The sequence below is a fragment of the Lygodium microphyllum genome, chromosome 17 (assembly GCF_053477565.2).
Source record: "Lygodium microphyllum isolate KBCC chromosome 17, Lygodium_microphyllum_v1.1.10, whole genome shotgun sequence".
Classification (NCBI taxonomy): Eukaryota; Viridiplantae; Streptophyta; class Polypodiopsida; order Schizaeales; family Lygodiaceae; genus Lygodium; species Lygodium microphyllum.
Window position 1 is genome coordinate 24,804,164 of NC_141151.1, and position 23,450 is coordinate 24,827,613.

General features: G+C 38.4%; 1 protein-coding gene and 1 long non-coding RNA gene across 4 annotated transcripts; one reads left to right on the forward strand and one right to left on the reverse strand.

Annotated features, from left to right (window-relative positions):
• Positions 1-7,133: 7,133 nt before the first annotated feature.
• Positions 7,134-16,236, forward strand: LOC148021698 (uncharacterized). 3 transcript variants are annotated; one of them, XR_015694378.1, is made up of 4 exons: positions 7,134-7,390; positions 7,470-9,378; positions 10,555-10,707; positions 11,035-16,236. It is a non-coding gene; the product is annotated as an uncharacterized LOC148021698 (long non-coding RNA). The 3 variants fall into 3 exon arrangements; XR_015694376.1 differs by having other exon boundaries at positions 7,470-10,707; XR_015694377.1 differs by having other exon boundaries at positions 7,529-10,707.
• Positions 16,237-19,749: 3,513 nt separating this feature from the next.
• LOC148021699 (SPX domain-containing protein 1-like) lies at positions 19,750-22,742 on the reverse strand. Its single transcript, XM_087697191.1, has 3 exons — positions 21,391-22,742; positions 20,661-20,808; positions 19,750-20,582 (listed from the first exon to the last, which is right to left on the reverse strand). The coding sequence occupies exons 1-3, from the start codon at positions 21,796-21,798 to the stop codon at positions 20,197-20,199; spliced, it is 942 nt and encodes a 313-aa protein (XP_087553317.1). The 5' UTR covers positions 21,799-22,742; the 3' UTR covers positions 19,750-20,196.
• Between the last annotated feature and the right edge of the window lie 708 nt (positions 22,743-23,450).

Consider the following 23,450-nt stretch of genomic DNA (forward strand, 5'->3'; position numbering starts at 1 on the left):
CTTCAAATGTATCTTGAGAATAGAGAGTTCACTACTACATGAACCCTACAATACTAGAAAAATAAAATTCAACAACAAAATATCTTTTCATATATACGTACACAAAATCAAGAATATTATATAAATAAAATCCTCATAGATTTGGGATTCCTTATAGAAGCTCCGTAAAAGTATGAGTAGAGTTCAAATAGTCTTGAAATATAGGTTAAGTATTAGGGAAAATAAAATGGAAAAAAACTATAAATCAAATTATACCAATCATTTCATTATATTTTTTATGTTTATTGGAAATAGAGATTGAACCGAGGGGTGGGCCATTACTTTGTGATTCCAACTAATATAAGTATAAAATTTGAAGCCAATATCCAAAATTTAAAATTTCAAATATCAAACTATATTAATAAGTAAATGGTGTACATGCATGCACTATGCTATTCTCTGAAAAGATACATTGATCTTCCACCATAAGTTGTGGATAATATACTTCACCATTTGTATCCTAAAATTTTAGAGAAAATATACATAATGAAAGGTAAATATATGTAAGTAACTAAAAAATAAATTATTATAATAGAAAATAATAATAACAATCACATAAAAAGATAACACTTGAGATAAAAATGTATAAATCTTACCAATTTGCCTTGCATATCTTCTTGCTCAAAGTTGCAATTCTCCTCCTATTAAAAAAACACAATTGTGTCCATTAGTGCTAATTCCATCTATATATAATCTACACTAAGAAAATTTTGATAAATAAATAACTTACCAAAGATATATCCACAAAAGATTGTCTTTTCCTCTTGAGTTGCTTTTTGAGATTTTGAGCAATAGAAAGATAGTATAAATATACATCCTCCTTCTTCCAAAGGTAAGTAGCACCAGGAAACTCAAGGGGTAAAATTTGATCATAGTTTTGATATATGATCTCTAGAATTATTTTTTTGTCATCTCTATTATCATGAAATCACAAATCCTTAACAAGCTCATGGCTCTTGACCCAATTGTATACTTTTCTGTGATTGGCACAATATCTAACATTTTGCATATCTCTATAGTAATTCAATAAAAATGGTTTCCCAAACTCATATTTGTCTTCTCAACTAATCTTTTCGAGTGGTTTGAAAATTTGGTCATATGTGGAAGTCTTCATCAAATGCATATCTCCTAATTGTATATTATTGATTTGCTTTTGAGATTGTAACTAGGCTGTTTTATTTTGTATTGAAATTGATTTACCCATACTCATTGTTTGCTCAAAACTATCATTCTTCGATTTCAGTTCATCAATTGTTTTTTGCAAATTGATAATGGTATGCATCATTAAATCTAGAGTTTGCTAACTTGGGGAGGCCATGAGACAAGCTAAAATTAAATTGAAAAAATTTGTGTCAAATTCAACCAATTAAAAATCATTTCATTCTTTATAAAAGGATACAACAAAATCTCTCTCTCTCTCTCTCTCTCTCTCTCTCTCTCTCTCTCTCTCTCTCTCTCTCTCTCTCTCTCTCTCTCTCTCTCTCTCTCTCCCTCTCTCCCTCTCTCTCTCTCTCTCTCTCTCTCTCTCTCTCTCTCTCTCTCTCTCTCTCTCTCTCTCATGTCCACAGTCTACACATGAGACACAACATGGGCTATAATTACAAAATATTGTCCTAGTATACAAACAGACATAGATAAAACATAATGATATGTACAATAGAGTGGTGATCAGACAATTATGTCCACAATGACCAATGCTACTAGCATCCATTTGGATGTTCAAGAATACAACACACACGCGCTCTTTAAAGAAATCAAGATCCTTCATGTGATCTCCACACTATTGGAACTTCTATAGAATCTCCAATCAATTATGTTATTCTCCTTCTCTTTGTAACTTCAAAGTTTGATAGTACCATGCTACACATGTTCCAATCCCCCATATATCTTCATCAATATCAATCATCCATGTATATCTACTATGATCACAGTTCAACCATGACAATTTGCACATTTTCTCTTCAAAATTTACCTCTCTTATCATTGCATGCACGTGCTCTCCATCCATTTTATCGTTATGTTTTCTTGCCAGCACAATATCACGTTTTCCTAACCAAGGAGGTATGCAACTGACTGCTCCTATTTGTAATAATCTTATTCTTTGAGTTAGATCATTTACCTCATATACAACAAGTCTATTATCTAAAGGTAGAGGAATAAACTTATGCAGTAATGAAGTCACAATGGTCTTATGAATCCCAAGTAAATGGAAGTCGTTGAGTTTGTAGTACACTCATTCCCATGAAAGGATCTACAAGTAAGTACTTTGCATTTTCTTTTACAATTATGCATTGCTTGTAATACTCCCCATAAAAAAGATATTATACTCTCCATCCCACTAAATGGAAAAAAGGTTGTGAGCCTAGCTTTCCAATGATCTACACTTTCTAACGTGCTATGAAAAGTATCTATTTTTACCACTACGTCATCTCGGATCTTATATATTTCTCCGTTATAAAGAATTCTTCTATATGTGGTAACTAGACGTTCTACTACTCAACTCTCTTCGATACAAAGAAATTGTGCAATATATTTTTGTTCTTCTAATGAGAGAGGCCTACAATCTCTTTTCTTTCTTGTGTTTAAAATGCCCTTTTCACATATCATTGTGTGACAAGGATATTTGAAATCATCTCTTTCAAGAAATTTCCCTATCTCCTTTGCCTTCTCGATTGAAGAAACCTCTACAATTCCATTCTCATGAAATGGATAACAATAAGGTATCTAGTAATCAGTGAAAGCATAACCATCAGGTAAGACAAGCAAAGAGTGTACTTGGATAAGCATTCTTTCATGTGGTAAAAGCCCATCTAGTTCCATTTTTAATAACTTAAATGAAAAATATCATCTTATAATAATTTACGTAAGAGATTTCGTTAAATGATTATTGGTCTTTACTCCTATATATAATAGTCACAACACCAATAGACATCATGTGAGCCATGTCTCAATATGTCATCTAATAGTTCTCCATTTCTTGCAACAAGTACCAAGAGAGAAGAAGTAGCACCAAAGGCTTCTTTCTTTCGAACTCTCCAAGCAGAAAACAAACTACTTACAACACCTCAATGACCAACGAGTACCACAACTATAATTATAGAAGGCATGTGCAATATCAATAAGCAATAAACCTAAATTAGCAAGTGTATTTTCTATCTCATCAATTATACATAAAACATATAGTAAGAACCATTTGGTGAACTTTTGGTTCTCTTCATCCTTAAAGCTTTCATAGTAGTTACTTGGATTGTGAAGCCACTGTCCATGACGAATTAACGGTAGAGAAAGCTTATAAGACTTCTCACAACAAAAATCTATCACCTTTTTATTTTCATTGGACATGGATCTCATGAGTGCTTGTATATATTTTTGAAACATATTTAGAGATAACGCATGCATTGCATCATACATCAAGTGTATTGACAAGTTGAAACCATACAAATCATTTAGTTTCCATAAAAAAGAGTCTCCACTAACCCTGCAAACTTTAATTTTCCTTCCTTTTTAGCTTGTGTGAAAGCCCTCTTTGAACTTGTTAAATCATCAATCATTTCATCTATGGACCATTGGGGTGGAGGATATCTTGCTTGATATCAACTACCATCATATAAATAGCATCCTTGGAATGAGGGATTACTAGTATTTAGAGTCGCTTGGGCTTTTTCCTTGCAACAAAAGAATTGCATGCCATCTTTAAAGGATCCTACTTTACATTACGCGGGATGATCGCCCGTGACCATCATCAACATCGATCTAACAACACAAAAGCTTGATTTTCCCATTGGATTATCAAAAATGTTTCCTACATGATAGTAGTTGTATGATACTTGTATACCATTTATGTAAAGATCTTGTAGCTCACTAATAAGTAGTCTTAAAAAAGTTTGAAACACATCAAGAGTATTACGAATAAGTTTAGAGCAACTAAAAGGTATGAACAAAACAGGAAAAAAGCCTAACACTGAGCCCTTTCCACCATTAAGGACCTTGATTTTGACCACACCACAATTCTTTTGTGTGGTGCGAGAGGCTTGGAAGCCATCCTAGTGTAAAAGAAGTGCCTAGTTCTGAGGATCACCTCTACAAATTTTCTTTTTGCATTGGTTGAAATGTCAACATTGCTTATAAACAAAATTGTACTCTTGTGTCTCATGATTAAAACCTTTTTTTAGAACTCTTGAAAAAAAAGACCTTGGAAAAGTTGTATATGCTTTCCCACATGTAGGGTTGTTGCATACAACAACCATCTCATACTCAACATCAGGATTCCAAAAATATTGATACTCATGACACTTTGTTCCATCCCAAAACTCGTTTATGAATTCTGGTTACATATGGATATCTTTCCCTAGCCATCTTGCTCTATGACATCACATGCTTATGAAATCATGACAAAGTGACTTGGATCGCAATAAAAGCTCTAATTGATTCTTGAGAGGCAAATAATCAATAGCTAACATTTCTTTCTTTATTGCGTTTTTTACACTTGTCACAACATTCAATATAATCACGTTTTTTTTTTTTTTTGCATGTTTTATTTGCAAGAGCATAAGACTGCATCTTTGGCATAAGAATCTTCCTTGCTAGGTGTAAGAAGCTCAATTTCATGATCATTATTTTTACTTCCCATGCAATACCTATAGTATTCAGGTTGGACCATGCCAAGACCATAATACATAGAGTCTAGTTGCTCCCAATATATAGGGACTCTGACTCCATCAAGGTCTCCATCCCATGTATTAGGTAGTTGCACTATTAGCTTACTTAAACTTGGCTTGAACTCTTCACTCTTCGATTCCTAACCATTGGATTACCCATGTCTCCAAATAATAGTTGGAGCATCTTCTCTTGTGCAATAATTGAGATTTGGTTCTCATCCTAAAGAGCTTGAAGCTCAATTATTTTTTTGATGGTTTGTTGATGTGGTGATGACTCATCTATATAAGTATCTATTTGAGGAGTCTCGGCATGGTCAATGGGACTAGTTGAGATATTTTCATGACCTAAGGGGGGACTCACACAAGTATTGATAGTTTGATTTATGATCTATTATTCTTGCCCTTTGTTTGACTCCATGATATTGGCTTCATGAGAACAAGTAAGACCAAATTGCATACTTAGTGCATCATATTTGGCCTTTAATTCTTGGTGCCTAAGAAAAGTTTGTGGACCAACACTCCTCCCACCATTATAATACGTACGACAATCACACCACATATGTTGTCTATTTGAATCAACTATGCTAGATTTGCATTGGACTTGAGATGTTTCCTCATGCCTTTGGCTCTCAAGATGATCTCTTTACACATTTGAATCACCTAGTTCACTAGGATGGGATCTCCCTAGAGAAGAATGCATAATTCCAAGCATGTCATTTTTCATGTGTCTAAAATACATACTACGGTTCACCAATTACCAACTTTCAGGACTGTGCATGCTTATAATTACACACACATTTCCTTAATGTGCTTGAAGAAAAAGACATATATGTTGTTTAGGGTAGATCTATTAAGATATTTATCAAATTTTGTAGACCAAATTGCGTCCCTTGATTGTTTATCTTGAGTGGACATAATTGTATGTTAATAACATAATTTTATGCATCAAATGTGTTTTGCTTGCCCATGCAAACACACGTACACACACCCATCCACTTGTGTGTGCAACAAACACTTATCATTATTGTTTTCATTACTTATTATATAAGTTAATGCAAAGGTAATGTTCATTATGTGAATGTTTGTTGCAAGAAATATTGTTGATAGTGTTGACTTTATAACATGAATCTATGAGCTAATGCAGATTGTTTAAGGACAAAAAAAGATGGTGTTTAAGGATCAAAAAGGACCAAAATATAATCACTTGTAAGGAATAGTAGTAGGGATTTCTCTAGATTTGAGAGGGGAGCACATGACTGCTAGACACAAAGAGTCTATTCCTAGTGATTAAGTCATCTATGAGCCCTGAAATCCTTAGCCAAAGTTTTAATTTTTGGTAGCTTGCTGGGTGTTATTGCCTCTCCTTGAAAGTGCACCTTATTTGCACATAGATTCTTCTATGGGGTAGCTGAAGAGAACATAAAAGGTAGGACCTAAGAGTTGTAGAAAATGAGATGGACCAACTGGAGGTAGTTGATGGTGAGGCAAGAGTAGTGTATGCTTGCCAAGGACTAAGGGGTGATGTGTAGGATTTATATTGTGGGCTACCTGAGGATATTCAATATAGTAGGTGTTTTCTAAATGCAATTATGGAGATAGCTAATTTATCCCTAAAGAGGAAATATCTTTAGATGTTCAACAAGGTATGCTAGAAAGAGACCGGTTTATTTAAAGTATATTGGTCTATGGTAATAACTATCTATAGGACCAACATAAAGATGAAATACACAAATATTTTCCAAAATAATTAGGTCTCAATGAAGGAAAAACTTATGTTGGGATTGGAGTTCTAGAGTTGTGTAAGAAAGAGGGTGATGTGCCAAGATTGTCTAAGCCTTTAGAGTTCATGATGGAAGATTTAGAGATGTTGCATAATCGTTTGAGAGTTAAAAGGGTTTTGAAGAGGATAGTAAGGTGTCCTTTGAGATGAAAGAAACACTAGGTGTCAATGTGGTTGAGGAAGAAATAGTAGACATGGATCATATAGATGACCCATGTGTAGGGTTTGCTTTGTAGGAGGTAGGGTTCCTTAGAGAAACTTCTAGTCACCTTGTTTAGGAGATGATCCTAGATTAATCAAAAGCCAAAAAAGAGACGAGTCACATTGACCCTAAGATTTTTGGTAGAGTTGCTAATGTTGTGTTAGAAAATGGCAACACTACAATAAAGTGACCGAGTGCTTGCAATAGAGGGAGGGTTGTAAAGACACATTTTGCAAGGACAGGTGATTGAAAAGATGGTTTTGAAGAGTCTCTAACTTTCTCTAAACAAGGCTTATATAGGCTTTACTGGTGTAATAAAAATTTTCATATATATCTTGTTTACAAGGCTCAAACTGGAAATCATACATATCTTGTTTATAAGGCTAATGCAAATTGTTTAAGGACCAAAATATAACCACTTATAAGAATTTTTAGTAGAGAGCCGTGTCTTCTCTGGACTGGAGAGGGGGGCATGTGTGTGGCACACACTTCTAGTGCTACAAGACTGTCAATGGACTGTGAGTGCAACCCTGCATGCCCTGCATGGTGTGGGAAGAAGATCTATCAACCTTGCCATATGCTTGGGAAAACCACTGATCATGTCCTCCTCCTCCTCCTGCTCCTCCTCCTCCTGATGCCCTGCAGGCTGTCGATTCCTGCTGCGCCCGATCACAGCATAATGACTCCAGCCCTTTCCTCAATAAGGTCAAGGTAGGGTTCTTGCATGTGGCTTTTATGTTTGCTTGTATTCATGCTTGTAGTCAAATGCAGAAAAATAACACCTTATTAGGTTCTCAAAACTGTGGCTCCAACTATGGCTACTTGCACTACCTCTATGATGGCGCATAGGGCAAATCAAGCGGACAAAGGGGAATTAGACATTGATGCATTTGAGGAATTTCGAAACTTCATTGGAGTTATCATTGCCCACACTGCATTCAGAAGCAGCGTTGCAGAAGGCAAGCAAGTGTTTAAGCTGTAGCATGAACAACAAATCCTTATCGATGAAGCATCATGCACCCTCTGCAGCCCTGGTTCAAGGTCAGGAATCCTATGCCCATTTTCTGAGAAGGGGCAACTTAATGATTGTGTAGAGTTGGTGTGATTGGATAGCCTGAACTAGTTGAGGGTGGTACATCATGTGCAAATTCAACTTGATGCCAGTAATTGAAACATATATGTGCCTACTTGAGCATATTTTTACCAACTACATTTAATTGCCATCGGTGGAAACTGAACATGAAGATAGATAGTATACTTAGGCAACTATTTGAGAAGCGATTCGAAGCAAGCAGAACTAGAAGCATGTCTGGTCACTATCTTCTTAAGCTTCTGATAGCTGCAAATGCTGGACAACATAGGGAAGTCAGAAGAACTTCACTATGGGGATCGACGATATTATTGACGAGTGTAAGACCTTCTTCTTTGCCAGGCATGAGACCACATCAACATTGTTAACATGGGCTTTGCTCTTGAATGTAGTATATACACTCAGGCATGATATTTCACACCTGCCAATGAAGTGTTAAGAGATTCATATGTGAGGCTTTCTGGATCACAAATAATGACTCTGCTTCTGGTTCAGGACATACATTCAGGCATGCTACTAGAAGTCCAATGAATCAGATGAGCAGAGTTATGCTATTGCAAGATCAAGCATGCTATTGCAGGACATACATTCAGGTATATCAATGTATCGCAACTAATTGAGCCAAGCTATGCTATTGCAAGATCAAGCATGCTAAATTAGGATATACGTTCAGGCTTGCTATTGTGAGATGAGTGAATCTATGTAGGATATACATTCAGGCATGCTACTAGAAGATCAGTGAATCAAATGAGCAAAGCTATGCTCAAGAGCTCCTGCTCAAGTATAATCTTCAAGGTCAGATTACAATTGTTTTGCATATCATATTGTTTGACTAAGATTTTGCTCTTGAATGAAGTCTAACAACCAAAAGATGGAGATGGGGCAATACGATGTTCTACTGAAAAGACATCAACATGCCATGGTAATTGTCTCATAGCACTAACCATGCCAAGCATGGTATCTCCTTTTTGTTGTGATATTGATTCGTCTAAAACAAGTAAAAGGTTTGAGAAGGAACCAAGAATCAAGAAATACGTAATTATGTTGGCTGACACTGTTGGTGATGGTTGTCAACATCCCAATGGACTGTTACTGAGAAAGTGGTTGTTGATATCAAAAATATTTTCTACAGGGTAGTTACATCCAAGTAGAGATAGTGGCTATGGGATATACATTCAGCATATTTTCTCAAGCTTTCTCCCCTCTTTAGATCATTGTATCATACTTGATTGAGCATGCGATTTAGCATAACCCAACTAACTGCATCCAGATCACTTTTGTTATCACGTTCAGGCATGCTATTGTAGGATATACATTCAGGCATGATATTGCAAGATCAGTGGATGTAATGAGCACCATCATCACTCCAACTGCACCATTATCTTGGCTCTAATCCTAATGCTATATCGGTTTTAGCTTATCATGCTCATGCTATTTATAACGTGCATTTCTATGGCCAATCCAATCTTTATATTTGTGATTCAGAGAAGAACAGAGTATATGGCCTCCTAGGTAGAGAAGGACAAGGCATTGGAGCATGTGGCCTCCCAGGTAGAGAAGAACAGAGAGCAGCATCTGATTTCAACAACCTGCAATATCCATAATTCAGGTTGCAGCATTCAGTTGATATGTATCATCTATAATAGCAATGGTTATTTACAACAGCTCTCGTTTGCATCAGTCAGGCTGCATTTGTGAGTAGGTAGATGGCAATCAAACAAGTGCATGGCAGGTTGATCACTCAAGCGGCGCTGCAACATCTATGCACATTTTATTTCTGCTACTACTGCTATAGGTAGGGCAGGTTTATCGATTTTAGCTGATCATGCTCATGCTATATAGAGCCTGCATTTCTATGGCCAATCCAATCTGTATAGTCAAATACTCTTGGCATAAAGGAGTGTAACTACACCAATACTACATTCTAGACTATCCCAAGCAAGGATGCAATTCATTCCACACCCTAAAAGCGAGGTTGTCAACACAATAGGCAATCAACCAAGAAACAATGGACTTCTCTATCACAACCTCAAAACATTGAAAACATGAACATTGGGTTATATATATTATAAAACCATATTGTATTATAAAAACATATTAAGATGAATCTTGTAATGGACTATCAAGGAGTGGTGATGGCCATGATCAATTAAATTTATATTGTCTAGATTTCCGACTATGCCTAATCACGTTGAGGGGAAATTATAACTATATCGATGAGAACATAGTAGAACAGAAACATTAGTACTTCTTAGGATCAACTAGTTATGATTATCGTGAATATAGAGAAGATTATTAAAAGCACCAATTTGCATTTTTTGATTAGACAACCCTTAAAAGTGGGAGATGTTCTTTCTTACCTTGGAGATTGTAGACTGCCAAGTAATGATGAAGATGTGGTAGAATATTGTAGAAGTATATAAAGCAAGAGAGTACCATTGCTTCTTCTGCTACCTAGTGTTGGCTCAATGCACAGAGTACGAACTCGTGTTGTAAATGAATGAAAAGAAAAAGAAAGGACTCGTATAGTGGAGTATTGAGCAAGAACTCTAAAATGTAAACGAGGAAAGCTATACGATTGTTTTTTACCAATGGTGTAGTGATAATTTTCTTTTCTTAAATCATTATTTTTTGAAAAAAAATCCAAAAATTATTTTTGTACTTTTTTATTTATTTAGTTTATAAGCCTTTCTTTCTCTAGATCTTTATTTTATGGCAAGATTAGAAACTTATTTTTTAAAGTTTCTTATTTTGTTTGTATTTACTTATTGTTATGAAATCTAAGCAAGGGTTTACACTCGAGCCCTTTACACATGGTGGACGTCTACAAAAATAGATGTTTGCAATAGTGTTTTGGTCTTGATAAAGAAATGCGGCATGGAAAGACATCTAAGCGATGCAAGGTGGATGTAATGCAAAACCTATGCCCATCCCTAAGGTATGGATTTATGCAATTTGGCTTCTACATGACATGTAATGCATTTACGACTTGTCACATAATGATTTGATGATGACTATGGAATAGGAATAAGGAAGGTTAATAGATGATGTAAAAGTGGAGTTGACCTTTTATTTTGGCATATGAATCTGCTTATTTTTATTCTATAATTTCTAATTATTGTTAGAGTACATTGAGATATGGATCACAAATGAATACGTATGACTTTTGTAAACTATAGTATTAGTATTTCCCTAAACTTGACAATAAGGACTTTAAAAGTATTTCCTAATTAGAGTTGATTGGCTTCTTCCCACTTGGGTGCAGGTTTTGCTCCTTAGCAATGGGACTCCCACTTCCCAAATCAATCCATCACACAAATTTTGCAGAGCCAATCATTCGTCTCCATGTCAGTATAACACCCCTTCCTTTTTTACATTCAATTGTTTGAGCATATTTTTAAGTTACTAGATGTGTGCAGTTAACGTAATAAAGAATGCAAAGAGCCAAAGCTAACGTGTGGACTCTGTCACCTTTAGGGAAAGTTATCTACTTGGTTTTCCTAGCTAGATCTCAACATTCTTTCTATTGGATAACTCACACATCATCACAATAGCGTATCTACATTTCACTGATCCTTCTCTTGCTTCTTCTAAAACTTGGATGGTAGACTTGAGTTACCAATAATGTTGAGATCCATGTGAATATGTAAATCTCTCAAAGTTTACATTTTACTTCCACTAAGGGTTGTATGATGTACCATCTTAATATTCAAAATCCTTGCACTATCATCATTATCATATTTTTGTAGTGATGTCTTAAGACCATCAGTGCATCTTTTTCCCTCACTTCTAGGACGCTTTTCTACCTTTGATACATTTTGCTTTTGGATACATAATGATATGTATTCAAGTTGGAATCATTCTCTCTACTGTTGAATATTCTTCCTCCATATGAACTCATTTGATTATGACACAATGAAATGAGTCCCAATGATGTTACCTTTGAAATATTTTACTAGATGGTGGGTGTTTTCGAGGCTTTGAAATATTGTGTTCGATGGTGGGTGTTTCAAGGCTTTGAAGGCAAGAGACTCCCTAAATACATATTTGATTGTAGCAAAGTATTATAAATATTCATGTGATATTAAGAAGCTTACTACAAATTCCACTATTTATTTAAAATCCTTTCTTTTGTAGTACTCAACACTATACTCTAGGTTTATGCTAGAAGTTTGTTTAGATTCTGGTTTTCAAGTGCTTTGGGCTCCTACCTTTTCATAGTGTTGTTATATTTTCTCATACTAATCACCAACTCAAAGAGCTCTAAAAAACTATCATACACTTTTAACAATGCATCTACTAATTTATTCTTTGATTGTGCAATGGTGGAGTTATTATTGGCAAAGAATTGCGAGATGATGTGTTGTGCTTATGGCATGGGAGGCCCCTTGGTCATTGTGTGCTACACCAATCCAAATTTCTAAGCAAAGGGTGATTATGGCAAAGAGTAATGGGGTAATGGGACACCCTAAATAGCTTCCATCTCTTTTTCCTCCTAAATAGATCCTTTTTGGATGGGCTTCCCAAGCACCTTACATTTCAAGAGATCGTAGTGAGTCAACTTAAGATCCTATCCTTATACATAGACGAAACATCCATCATCATAGGCTTTTTCCTCACCATCGAGGATAGTAAAACAGTATTGTCAACAAGAGGATTATGAGCAAGATTTTGAAGGATTTTTTTTTTCTTACCTTCATTCGACTCCAAAGACTTTAATGGTTGATTTTCTTTGTTGTTCGCATGCTTCAACCTTGACATCTCTAAGATCCCTTGTTGCTAGTTAGCTTCATTTGACTCCAGAGACTTTATGTTTGATTTTCTTTGTCATTGGCATACTTCAACCTCAACATCTCTAAGATCCTTGTTGATAGTTAGCTTCCTCCTTCAATTTCTCATTGTCAGGGTTGTTTGCTTCCTTAATTTCATTCACCCTTCTCAATATATGAGATTTTTTTTTTCTCCTTCTTTTGTGATTCTGTTGCATGAAGTTATTTCCTATCTTGATTCTTTTCTCCTTGGGTGGCAAGAGTAGTTGTATGTTGCACTTCTTCAACTCCATCCCTCTCTGAGCTTTCTTTTGCAAAATGCCCACTTGGATCTTTGCATATGAAGCATGTGTCATGGAAGATTAAGAGTTTAACATTGACTTGAAACTCAATCCCATGAGGATAAAAAATCTTAAGCATCTCAAGGATCTTCTTCCTCATATATCCCAAAGTATACAAGCCCATTTCTCTACACTAAATGATCGATTGGTTGATGCTATTGCAGGAACATAGAGCACTTTGCCAAGAGCTTCTAGTAGCACATAAACTTCTCCATTGAGTAGGAAAAGAAGGCTAAGAAAACTAATCCATGATAGGCATTCAAGTTACAAGACCTCATCAGGGATTAAAAAAACAGCATGCCATGGGAGTGAGGAAACAAGGTTCCCTTTGAACCAAATAGCTAAATCCAAAACATGGTCTCTTTCTACTTTAGTTGAAACCAAGACTTGAAAGAAACCTCTCATGACAAAGAAAAATTAAGCAATCTTCGCTTTTGATCTAAAGGTGAGTGAGAACCATTTGGCAAACCCACCCATCCTCAAGGGGGGCCCTTCTATAAAAATAGCAATGCATGCTATATAGAGAATACTCAACATACCTCTTCCAAATGTGTGGCAACAAGTCTTTCACTCGAGCATGCAACACATGCTTTTCAGCCTCCATGCACATGGTACCTCTCTTCTTCTTATTGAATGATTTCATATCATCTTGCATCTTCTTCTTCAACTCTTCCATGTTCTCTCCAATAGTAACATGTTGGCATAATCCATCTTCATCCCATTTTCTTACTTCTACTACTTCATGCTTGTGCTCAGTGTCCCATCATGTCCTATTCCTTGCTTAGCGCCCTAAATTCCTTGCATTCATGAAGGAGGGAGGAGATGCCATGTGTTAGTAGAAAATGTGGCTTTTAAATCACTTAATATAGCCATCTTAGTTTATGGACAATGTACCATAGCCATAATTTAGAGCTCCCATCTTCAAGTTTCCGCATGCTTAGGAGTAGCCCATATATATCATGTATTTAAGGAAAATGTCGTTATAATTTGATCTTTTTTATTTCGATGGATGGGTGTGCCCTAGTTTGTAAGACGCCCAAATAACTTTTACTCATTGTTTGTGCTTGTGTTAATGTTAGCTAAGTATATTATGCACTTGAGGAGATATTCTAAGCTTTACATCCATCAAATTGAATGGGTAAGATTTTGTTTTAATGTGAAATCGAAATATCCATATTGTCTAGAAAATGATACTTTATTGTTATTATTTGTTGATGTGTAACATTTTTGTGCCATGTTTGTGAGAATTAAAAATCAACCCAAATGTGTATCTTAGAGTATATGTACAGTTTGGATCCATACAAACATATTTGTTATTTCACATTATCTTATTTGAGATGAGATTGTTCTACATGGCTAATAGTTAAGCGTATGGATTGTGATGCATGTTACTTATTTTGGTTATATAAGCATGACTATATAAATTTGCTCTATTTGACTACCCACACTTATTTTACTAGTTATAACTTGATATTTTAATCTAATATGCATGGCTACATTAGATGTTATATAGAAAGTCATCTCTATTTACCATATAAAAACTTATTTTACCAGTTAATATAGCTTCACATTCGATAAATCCCTAAGTACTAACTAGAAAATTGTGTACATTTACTAGATATGGGTCTATATACTATCTAGTCTTGTATCTAAAGTTCCTTGTGGAAGTCTTTGCCATTGCAACCACTCTAGGCAAAGTCCTATACACCCCAACCTCTACCACTTCTTGGGGACTCATCAAATTAGCAAGCATACCCTAGGATAGGTGCAACGAACCCCCAGAAGACCTCCAACTCCAAGATCCGCTAGGAATGGAAGTGCTTGTCTGTGTCAAGTTTGCAACTTTCTCGTGATATGCATGTTATCTATGCAAAGCTAATGGCCACCTTGCCCACAACTGCCCCAGCAAAGTTGGCATGAAGATGGCCTCTCAGTCGCCTAAAGGTGCACATGCCTTCAAATGCCTTCAAAGACCACCAAAGAGGCAATGGGAGAAGATACCAAGAAAGTGGGGCAAAACACCGACACAGATAATGCCTAATTAAGCCAACAAAGAAGGGAAGGGCAATATGTCCGCCCCCTCACCCCCCCTCTTCGGCAAGGGGGAAACCTCCATCAACCAAGGAGCTCGCATGTTCCAACAACATGCAGATGAACGAAGAAAACATCCCACCACCTAAAAGAATGAATAGCAAAGGATTTGCTAAGAAGACCAACAAAAAGCCTTCCGTCGAGCAACTCGCTCACACAGGGCCATTGGTGGATCAAAACTTCTGTGCGCAGACGAACCGGATTCACTGCAAGGATAGATCATCGCTCTCTCCAAAAGTTAAGTTTCCATGTGGTGGTTGGTGGACGGAACCATTAATTATTTTCTTGGAAGATATGGCAACTTCTGATCATTTGCCAATGTTGGCTGTATGCAAGCTGATTCTATTATCAGGCAATAAGCAGGGGCCATGATGAGAGCTTTCTGTCAAAGCTGACTCGAGCATGGGAGCAACCCAAAGACCCTAAGATCACTCCAGAGTACTGTTGGCTACAATGCCAAGCGGCCATCGTGGCTGTAGCGAAGGATTATGGAAGACAAAAGGCATTGGCCAAGTCTAGGAGCATATAGGAGCTGGCAACCAACGCCCACTAGCCCAGTCGTGCTGAACCAACAAGGGGAGCCGGTAAGTGATCAAACTTCAATAGCTCAAGCTTCCAAAGTGCACTTGGCTTCCATTGTAGGTACTAGGCCGCCAACGATCCTGGATCATGATGGGAGGGCCAAGGCTTTTCTGAATGAAGCAATCACCCGAGGAGGTAGTCCACAACATGAAGCCGAGATGGCCTCCCAGCTGAGACATTCCAAATCTTATGGGATACATCATGTGGAGATGACTTAGTAGCCCTGTTGAATTACATCAGGAACTCCAACCTGATGCCATCTTTCATCAACAATAGACTAATCAAGTTATATCCTAAGCTCAAGACCGTATCAAGTTATCTCCACATGTACCATCCTTCATGACACAAACTCAGTCTCCAAGCTCATGGAGATACTCTCAATTTTCCCAGCTCACCACTTCCAAAGTCAATCAAGACAAAATGGAATTGCTCTTCCTCTCATGGAAGGACCTTGATCTCTCGATAATCCAACTAGGCTTCAAGGTCATTAAGCCTAGTGGGCTAATAAGGTACCTCAAGGCCCCTTAACGTTCAAAGGTTCCATGATTTCAAGAAGGCTTCCCTTTGTCACCATCTCCTTTCCCAAGGAGTTGTTCACTAAGAAGGGGCTACATCTGCCTTGGGACTATCTCCCATGGGGTCTTTAATACCCTCGAGAGTCGAAAAACCGAGGCTTAATGTAAAGTGAATTGCAAATTTTTTTAAAGAACTTTCAAAATTGAAAGAAGGTTTAAAACATTGAACTCTTAAAAAATTTTAGTTATAAAAATGGCAAATACATGTTATTTGATCCAAAAATTTGAGTTAGAGGTTTTTATATCTACTACCTAAAAGGTTTTTCATGAACACTACGTTCCATGATTTCAAGAAGGCTTCCCTTTGTCACCATCTCCTTTCCCAAGGAGTTGTTGACTAAGAGGGGGCTACGACTACCTTGGGACTCTCCCATGGGGTCTTTAATACCCTAGAGAGTGTGATTGTTAAAAGATGTGCATCTTAGGTGTGCAAAAAATCGTGATTGCATTGCCAAGTGCCTACATTTGTGTAGAATGCCTAGATCTTCTAAGTCTCAAGATCACCTTTTCCATCTCAAGCTAAAAAGCTTCCTTAGAATTTTAAGATGATCCATGGTCACAATTGCTACCCCACACCCACAATGCATAGCTAGGATTTTGACTTTGGATACACCACAACCTATGACCATGGTGTTCTCCTTGCAACATGATTTGAATTATTCCATTACACTTCCATAAACTTATGTAAAGCAAAATATAGCATCCATCTACTCAACCATGAATTAATCCTTGTTGTTGTCACCTTCCTTCTTGCACCCTTAAAGGGGCTAGGATGGAAAAGGACACCGTCGTTGCAAGCATGAGTAGAGAATGCAAATTTGTGATTTTCCTTCTAAGAGATGGCTACCTTTAGAAAGAAGTAAATGCCTATGTGGAATTAGGAGTACAAATATGCTCTAATTGACGTATTGTTGTGGGACACTCATCTAGTGCAGAGATGCGTCATGTGAGTGTATAATACTTGAGCAACAAAACAAGTATGGTTGATTTGCTAAGGTGAGAGGGGTAATGAGTTTTACAAATGAGATAAACATAAAAGCACACAATACCAAAAAAAACACCAAGTATCCCCCCCCCCCCCCCCCCCCCTTTCTTTATACTTTTCTTAACCTCTTTAATAGTAAAAAATCATCCATGTAAGATCCATTTATAAGCCAAACAAAGGTCTTCACCCATCACCCATCCCTATCTTGGTCATGGCAACATTACAATATGGCTACCCCGTGCATTGTGTTTTACCCAGATTGGATTTAGACTTTGAGCATTGCATCATTAAGCTACCATACATGGCATTTTTCTTTTATGTCTTGGCCCCTAGGTCATTGCACTATTGCTTGATGAGCAAGCACCACCCAAGACGTACAAAGTCCAAAGATGACCCCTCAGGGTGTTGCCCGATCACATGGCCCTCAAGGTGGCCCTATTAGAGATGACCCATTGGAGCACCACTCTCTGGGGGTGACACCTCTTATGAGGTGCATTATATGCAACAACTTACAGTGCCTCTCTGCATGCAAAAACACTGATGAGACATTGCCCAAGCCCATGACCCTCGAGTGGTCACCACCCTTGAGCTATTGGACCATAAATTGCCCCAATCAAGTACCACCCACAAGAAAATGGTTCTTTACATAACACCCAAGAGGTACATCTCTCAAGGTTAGGCCTCGTAGGCCTACCAAAGCTTCTCTAGTCACCAATTATGCCTCACCAACCATCTTGACCACACAAACCAACTTTGAGCTACTCTTTCCCCTCACCTATCAACTTTAATTTGAGCAAAGTATGTTAGAGAGGAGAAGTAATCTCACTTTGTAGTGTAGCCTTAAACCCTAATGTTGAATTGAACAAAGATCCATAAAAGAATATGAAGTAACAATTTTCCCTCACAAGACTTACCATCTACGTAAGCATTCGTTTCCTTTTTCACACTTGAAGCATCCCATATCACCCTATCTAAAAGTTAAGTAAACCGGCCAAGCTAGATCATCACCATTCAATGAGCCATCAACGATACTTCCAACCATCCATAAATAATATGAAGTAACAATTTTCCCTTGCTATACTCACCATCTACTTGAGCATCTTTATGCCTACTCACACTTCAAGCATCCCAAGTCCGTCTATTTAAAAGTGAAGTAAAACCACCAAGCTAGATCATCACCATCCCATGAGCCCTCAATGGTTCTGTGCCTATGGTCATATCAGGTGGTAGAGGGCAAATATCACTGAAACATCAATGTAAGTCCAACCTACAAAGTTCAAACACCCAGCATCAACAACCCATGCATAAGTATGAAGTAACAATCTTCCTTCATTGTACTTACCGCCTATTGCAATGTAACCATGCCTACTCAAGGTTGAACTAGACCCACCATGCCAAATCATTACCATTCCATGAGCTCTCAATGGTCAACACCTATGGTCATATCATGTGGTAGAGAGCATATATCATCTCCGATGGCATCACTAATACATTCATGTAAGTCCAACCTACAAACACCCGTGACCCAACATCAACAACCACCTACTTGAGTGTCCCCATGCCTACTGAAGGTTGAAGTAGACCCACCACACAAAATCATTACCATTCCATGAACTCTCAATGGCCAATGCCTATGGTCATATCATGTGGTAGAGAGCATATTGTTTCTTTGGTCTCATTGAGACATCCACCTAGATCCAACCTACACACAGCATAACTAGCCATTACAAGCATTACAAAGGGTCATACAAAAATCTCACCTCCCAACATAAAACCAATAATTAGCCAAGGTCCCATTACAAGGTCTAATGTCATATACCGCCAACCCACACTATCCTATTGCCTGGACCGGACTACCAAAGTCCGAAAATTGCAACCACACAATGTTTGTCAAAAAGAAGCCCCCAAGTTCTTTCTATAGAACCACTTGGATCACCCATGGTCAGCAGCCAATGTTGTGAGCACCTATCCAGGATGTCCAAGGATTTAATGTTGTGTACATGCATGTAGAGAGAGGGCATAATTCACAAAATCAAAGCAGCTACATGTCTTGTGACACCTTGCAGCCATGTTGGTTCATGTCTCCGAAAAAGGGGAGACATCTAAAGAAAAGCCAATCCAACTGGTTTTGATGTACTAGTTTTCAAATGTGTTGGAAGACGTCTATGCCTTTATACCTTGCAATCACAAGCACAGGATATTTGCCTATCAATCTGATGATGAGCAGCTTGAGAAATGAGTAGGGTCCAACGTCTATGAGTGCACTCGATTGCCCTGATCGATGTTCTCAAAAGAACTGGACGTCTGCTTTTATACCTTGCAATCACAAGCATAGGATATTTATCTGTCAATCTGATGGTGAGCTGCCATAAGAAACGAGTATGTTCAAATGCATAGACATTGCATCCACCCAAGACGCATGGCAACGACAAAGTCAACACAAGGCAGAATTATTCTTTTATGCCTTGTAAGGGTGAATGGCCAATAACACAGGACACTGAGTTGAAAAACTTTGTCTAACTTCTTAAATGGACAAGATCCATCGATGGAATCATCAGGCAACATAACTCAAGTGCGTGATTAAAAAATACTCATAGTCAGAGCATGAGGAGGCCCATAAACTAGAGCAAGAATGTGGTAGACATCTACATGCTTTCACATATTTAGGCTTTTCATTACCAATCAGGGAAATAGAAGTGGCAATCGTTACAATCCTACTCTGTCTTAAGAAGGACACAGATAATGCTTTCCTTATTAACCATTGAATAAAGGTCACATCTTGTGAGCAATTGTCTTCAGGAGGAAAACAAACTCTAGGTTGGGACTAAGAAAAGTATGATCCCTTCAAACTTGACTGTACATAGCTGCTCGACATTGAACAAATTTATATTCTCTATAAACAGGAAGAGCCTAACAATGGGTCCTCAGCCTCCTGTACACTGCAGAACAAGTTCATTCAATGACTTCTTGCTCTGGATTTGTATACTAGTATGACATATGCTGAAGCTTTGGTATTAACAAGAAATTATGTCATACTTCAAGCTTCCTGATGGACATTAAAAGAAACAAATAGAAATGTACAAATCAGCCCTCTTCCACAACTGAGCCTGAATCATCATCATCTTCACGTGGTGGAACAGAAAAGACATTGTACGTTGAACTACCCCTGCTGATGTTCCTTATAGTCTGCAATGCAGCCATAGTATTTGTGTGAATATTTTTAATCTCGTCCTCATGGAACAGAGAGTTGTCCTGGAATACAGCAACCTGTGTATCCCTTTCAAAAGAGCCATCAGCTGAATCCCCCAAGGGACTTGGAAATACTGACAAGAGATTGGATTCACAATCCCTGACAAGTCTCGACAACATTTCCATACTGTAAAAAGGTTGGCGAAGAACATTAGGAATGAATGACAATCGCAACCATGCGCCTGTTAGTCTATCGTGCTTCTTGACAATTTTGACCAAGCCTGCAAAGATTAAAATCATGTCATCCATGCATACAAGAACAGCACAATCGCACAGAAATAGATGTTGATAAATTTTACCTCTGTAGTTCAAGGAACTGTAATTTTCCAAAAGCACCATCTCTCCATGGAACACGACAACATCCTTTTGCAGATTTATCACGTCCATATGGTTGTTGGCATTGGCCTCAATCAGATCCCTTAATCTCTCAACTTTTTCCTTGAAATCCTGAAAACCACCATGTGCTGTAAGGAGAGTTCTGATGTAGTTTTAGAAAACAGAGTCACGCCCTCACTGATCAATTCGCGACAAGGCAAGTGTGAGAGGTCTAAATCTTAGCCTTTTAGCAGAACTTCACAAGTTTGGGAACTTGACCCCAAACAATTCACAGAAATAAATTTACACAACTTCCATAAAGCAAGATTACTGAAGAAATTCCAACATCTAACTATTCTGGAAGAAGTTTCACTACAAAAAGGCTGACTCGAACACTCGATTCAATGACAACCTGTACCAAGTTCATTTTCTATCAGCTGCTCACTCAAATGTGCAGCAAGGCCCCGCTGCTGGCGTATTTATAAAAAAATGTCAGGACTTATTCACCAAAAACATAAAGAGCCTACTGGGTGATGCACATTAGTCACCCATTTTAGCACTTCCCATGTATCCTGTATTGAAATCTCTGTTGACAGCAGGAAAAATCGAGCTGCAGCTAGCTAACTGGCCTTTAAGTTGAATAAGAAATACAGGCATGCCTCTTAAATTTAATAAGACGCAAAAGCGATGATCTCTCTTTCTTCAACAAAATACCTGCAATTTGATAATAAACTCCTCCTCTTTCTCAACCACAAACTCGTTCAGCTTGATAAGCTCTTCCTCAAGGAGGCCCTTGAACTCCTCTTCCATGAAACGCTTAAAATGGGCATCTAAAAGCCTCTGTCTCTTTGGCCCTCTGCCTTCCAATATCCTCCCTCGTTTGCCACTTCCATTCCTGAACTCATGAATTGCGGTGCCTACATCAATGAGCTCTGTTTCAGAAAGTAGGGTGTCTGCATCCCCACTTGCCGAAGGAAACTCCTCCCTGTTTATGTCCTCTTCGAGCACTTCCCTTACTAGAGCATTGAGCCGCTTCTTGAGAAGCTTATAATGTAGAAATTTATCCTTCCAGGCAGGCAATGCTGCATCAATAATTGCTTGAATGAGTTTGCCGAACTTCATAGTGAAACCGAAGGGTTTTGGAACCGTTCCAGCTTTCTTGAAGGACTGGTTGTGGATTTCCCCGGTGGGCTGATCTGCGGGAAGAATCAGATGTACCGTGCACCTTTTATCACATTCAAAAAGTGCTTGCTAAAACCCGATGACCAGCACCGACAGCAAGCTCTTCAAAAACTAGCGTGAAGACGCAAGGAATCCCAAGGATATTCAGTATCGATTATGGTTCTCTAACGAAAGGGCATATCGAAGAGGTTTCCTTTGATCTAGCCGTGCGGTGATGTCTCTGACAATCAAACGAGCGATGGCTAGGCTTGATTAAGATGTAAACGAATGCATTCAGGGCTTAAAACTTGATCAGGCCCAGTGGCCTACCATGGAGAACGGCAAAGCTGAAAGATCCTGGTAGTTCCTCGGAAAATGGACGATGAAAGCGAGAGGAGGAAGGGCCGCTGACTCCTCTCCCCATATCTAACCAAAAAAGGCACGTCGTTTAGCGGGAGAGGACGGGCCGGCACGAAGAAAGGGGAGATGGAGAGAGAGAACGAGATGCTGCATTGCTGCTAAAAGTTAGGGTTTCGAGGGGGTAAAAGAGAGGAGCCGCGGAGCGCGATGGCTGGACAGAAGAGAGAAGAGAAGGTGGGAGGAAAGGCGACGATGAGAAGAAGAAGGTGACTTCTCCTGGAAGGATATGATCGAAAAGGTTATGGCTATGGCTGATTTCAGCAATCCCGGCTATGGCGGACAAAACTTCAAGATGCAGAAGATAACTGTTCCTGGAAGGCGACGATGAGAAGAAGTTAACTGCGCCTGGAAAGAGATTATCGAAAGGCAAAGGCAAAAAGGCTACGGCTACGGTGGATCAGCAACCCTGGCTATGGCGAACAAAGCTTTAAGACGCAGAGGAGAACAGACGAAAGAAAATGTTCCCACTCCATCCATAATGCAAAAGGAGCGCCAGCGTTCTTGCATCCTGAAAGCCGGCCGTTAGATTTGCCGGCCCCGGCATCTCGCCGCCGTCAGATTTCTGGCCCCATGGCCCATCCCACTCCAAGAATATTCTCTCCTTTGTCAATCCTAGTTAAGGAGCTCGTTCACACGTCGCTTGTCGTATCTATTGGCAAGGGAGCGTTTCCCCCTTGGGACGGAGTTTGAGATCCTACTGAAGAGCTTCTACTCAAGAGCCATTGCATACTTAGTTAGGTGCAGTTGGGAGCAGGAGGTCACGCGCTTTTTCCCTACAATGTTCAACATCAAGAGCTTCTACTTAGGAGGCATTGTATAGCTAGCTATGTGTGGTTGGGGGCAAGGGCCTACGAACCCCCACCCGAGCCTACCTCCAACTGCACTTAGCTAAGTATGCAATCCGTCTTGCACAAAAGCTCATGATATTGTTGTAATTCACAAAGTCGGAATTTGTCTAAAACTTATTATGAATGGCTTAATATCAATAACCTTCCAAACTCAATTACTCTTTACACCAAGTACCGTTTATATTCCCATCATGTTGACAATAGTGAGGGTGATGGAAATGCGTGAAGTTGCTAGAGTTCCATGAGATCACACCATGTAGTTTGGGAGCAAGGAAAGGATATGTTGCAATGTGTTAATAATACATAAAGCTACCAAACAAAACATATAGCTTCCACCACTATCAT

Bases quoted from the DNA above. Each gene is read 5' to 3' on its own strand.
- LOC148021699 (XM_087697191.1), bottom strand. From the start codon at position 21,798: ATGAAGTTCGGCAAACTCATTCAAGCAATTATTGATGCAGCATTGCCT. The intron at 20,809-21,390 runs GTATTTTGTTGA...GGTGGTTTTCAG, and splicing joins AGTTTATTATCAAATTGCAG to GATTTCAAGGAAAAAGTTGA. The intron at 20,583-20,660 runs GTAAAATTTATC...TAATCTTTGCAG, and splicing joins CAGTTCCTTGAACTACAGAG to GCTTGGTCAAAATTGTCAAG.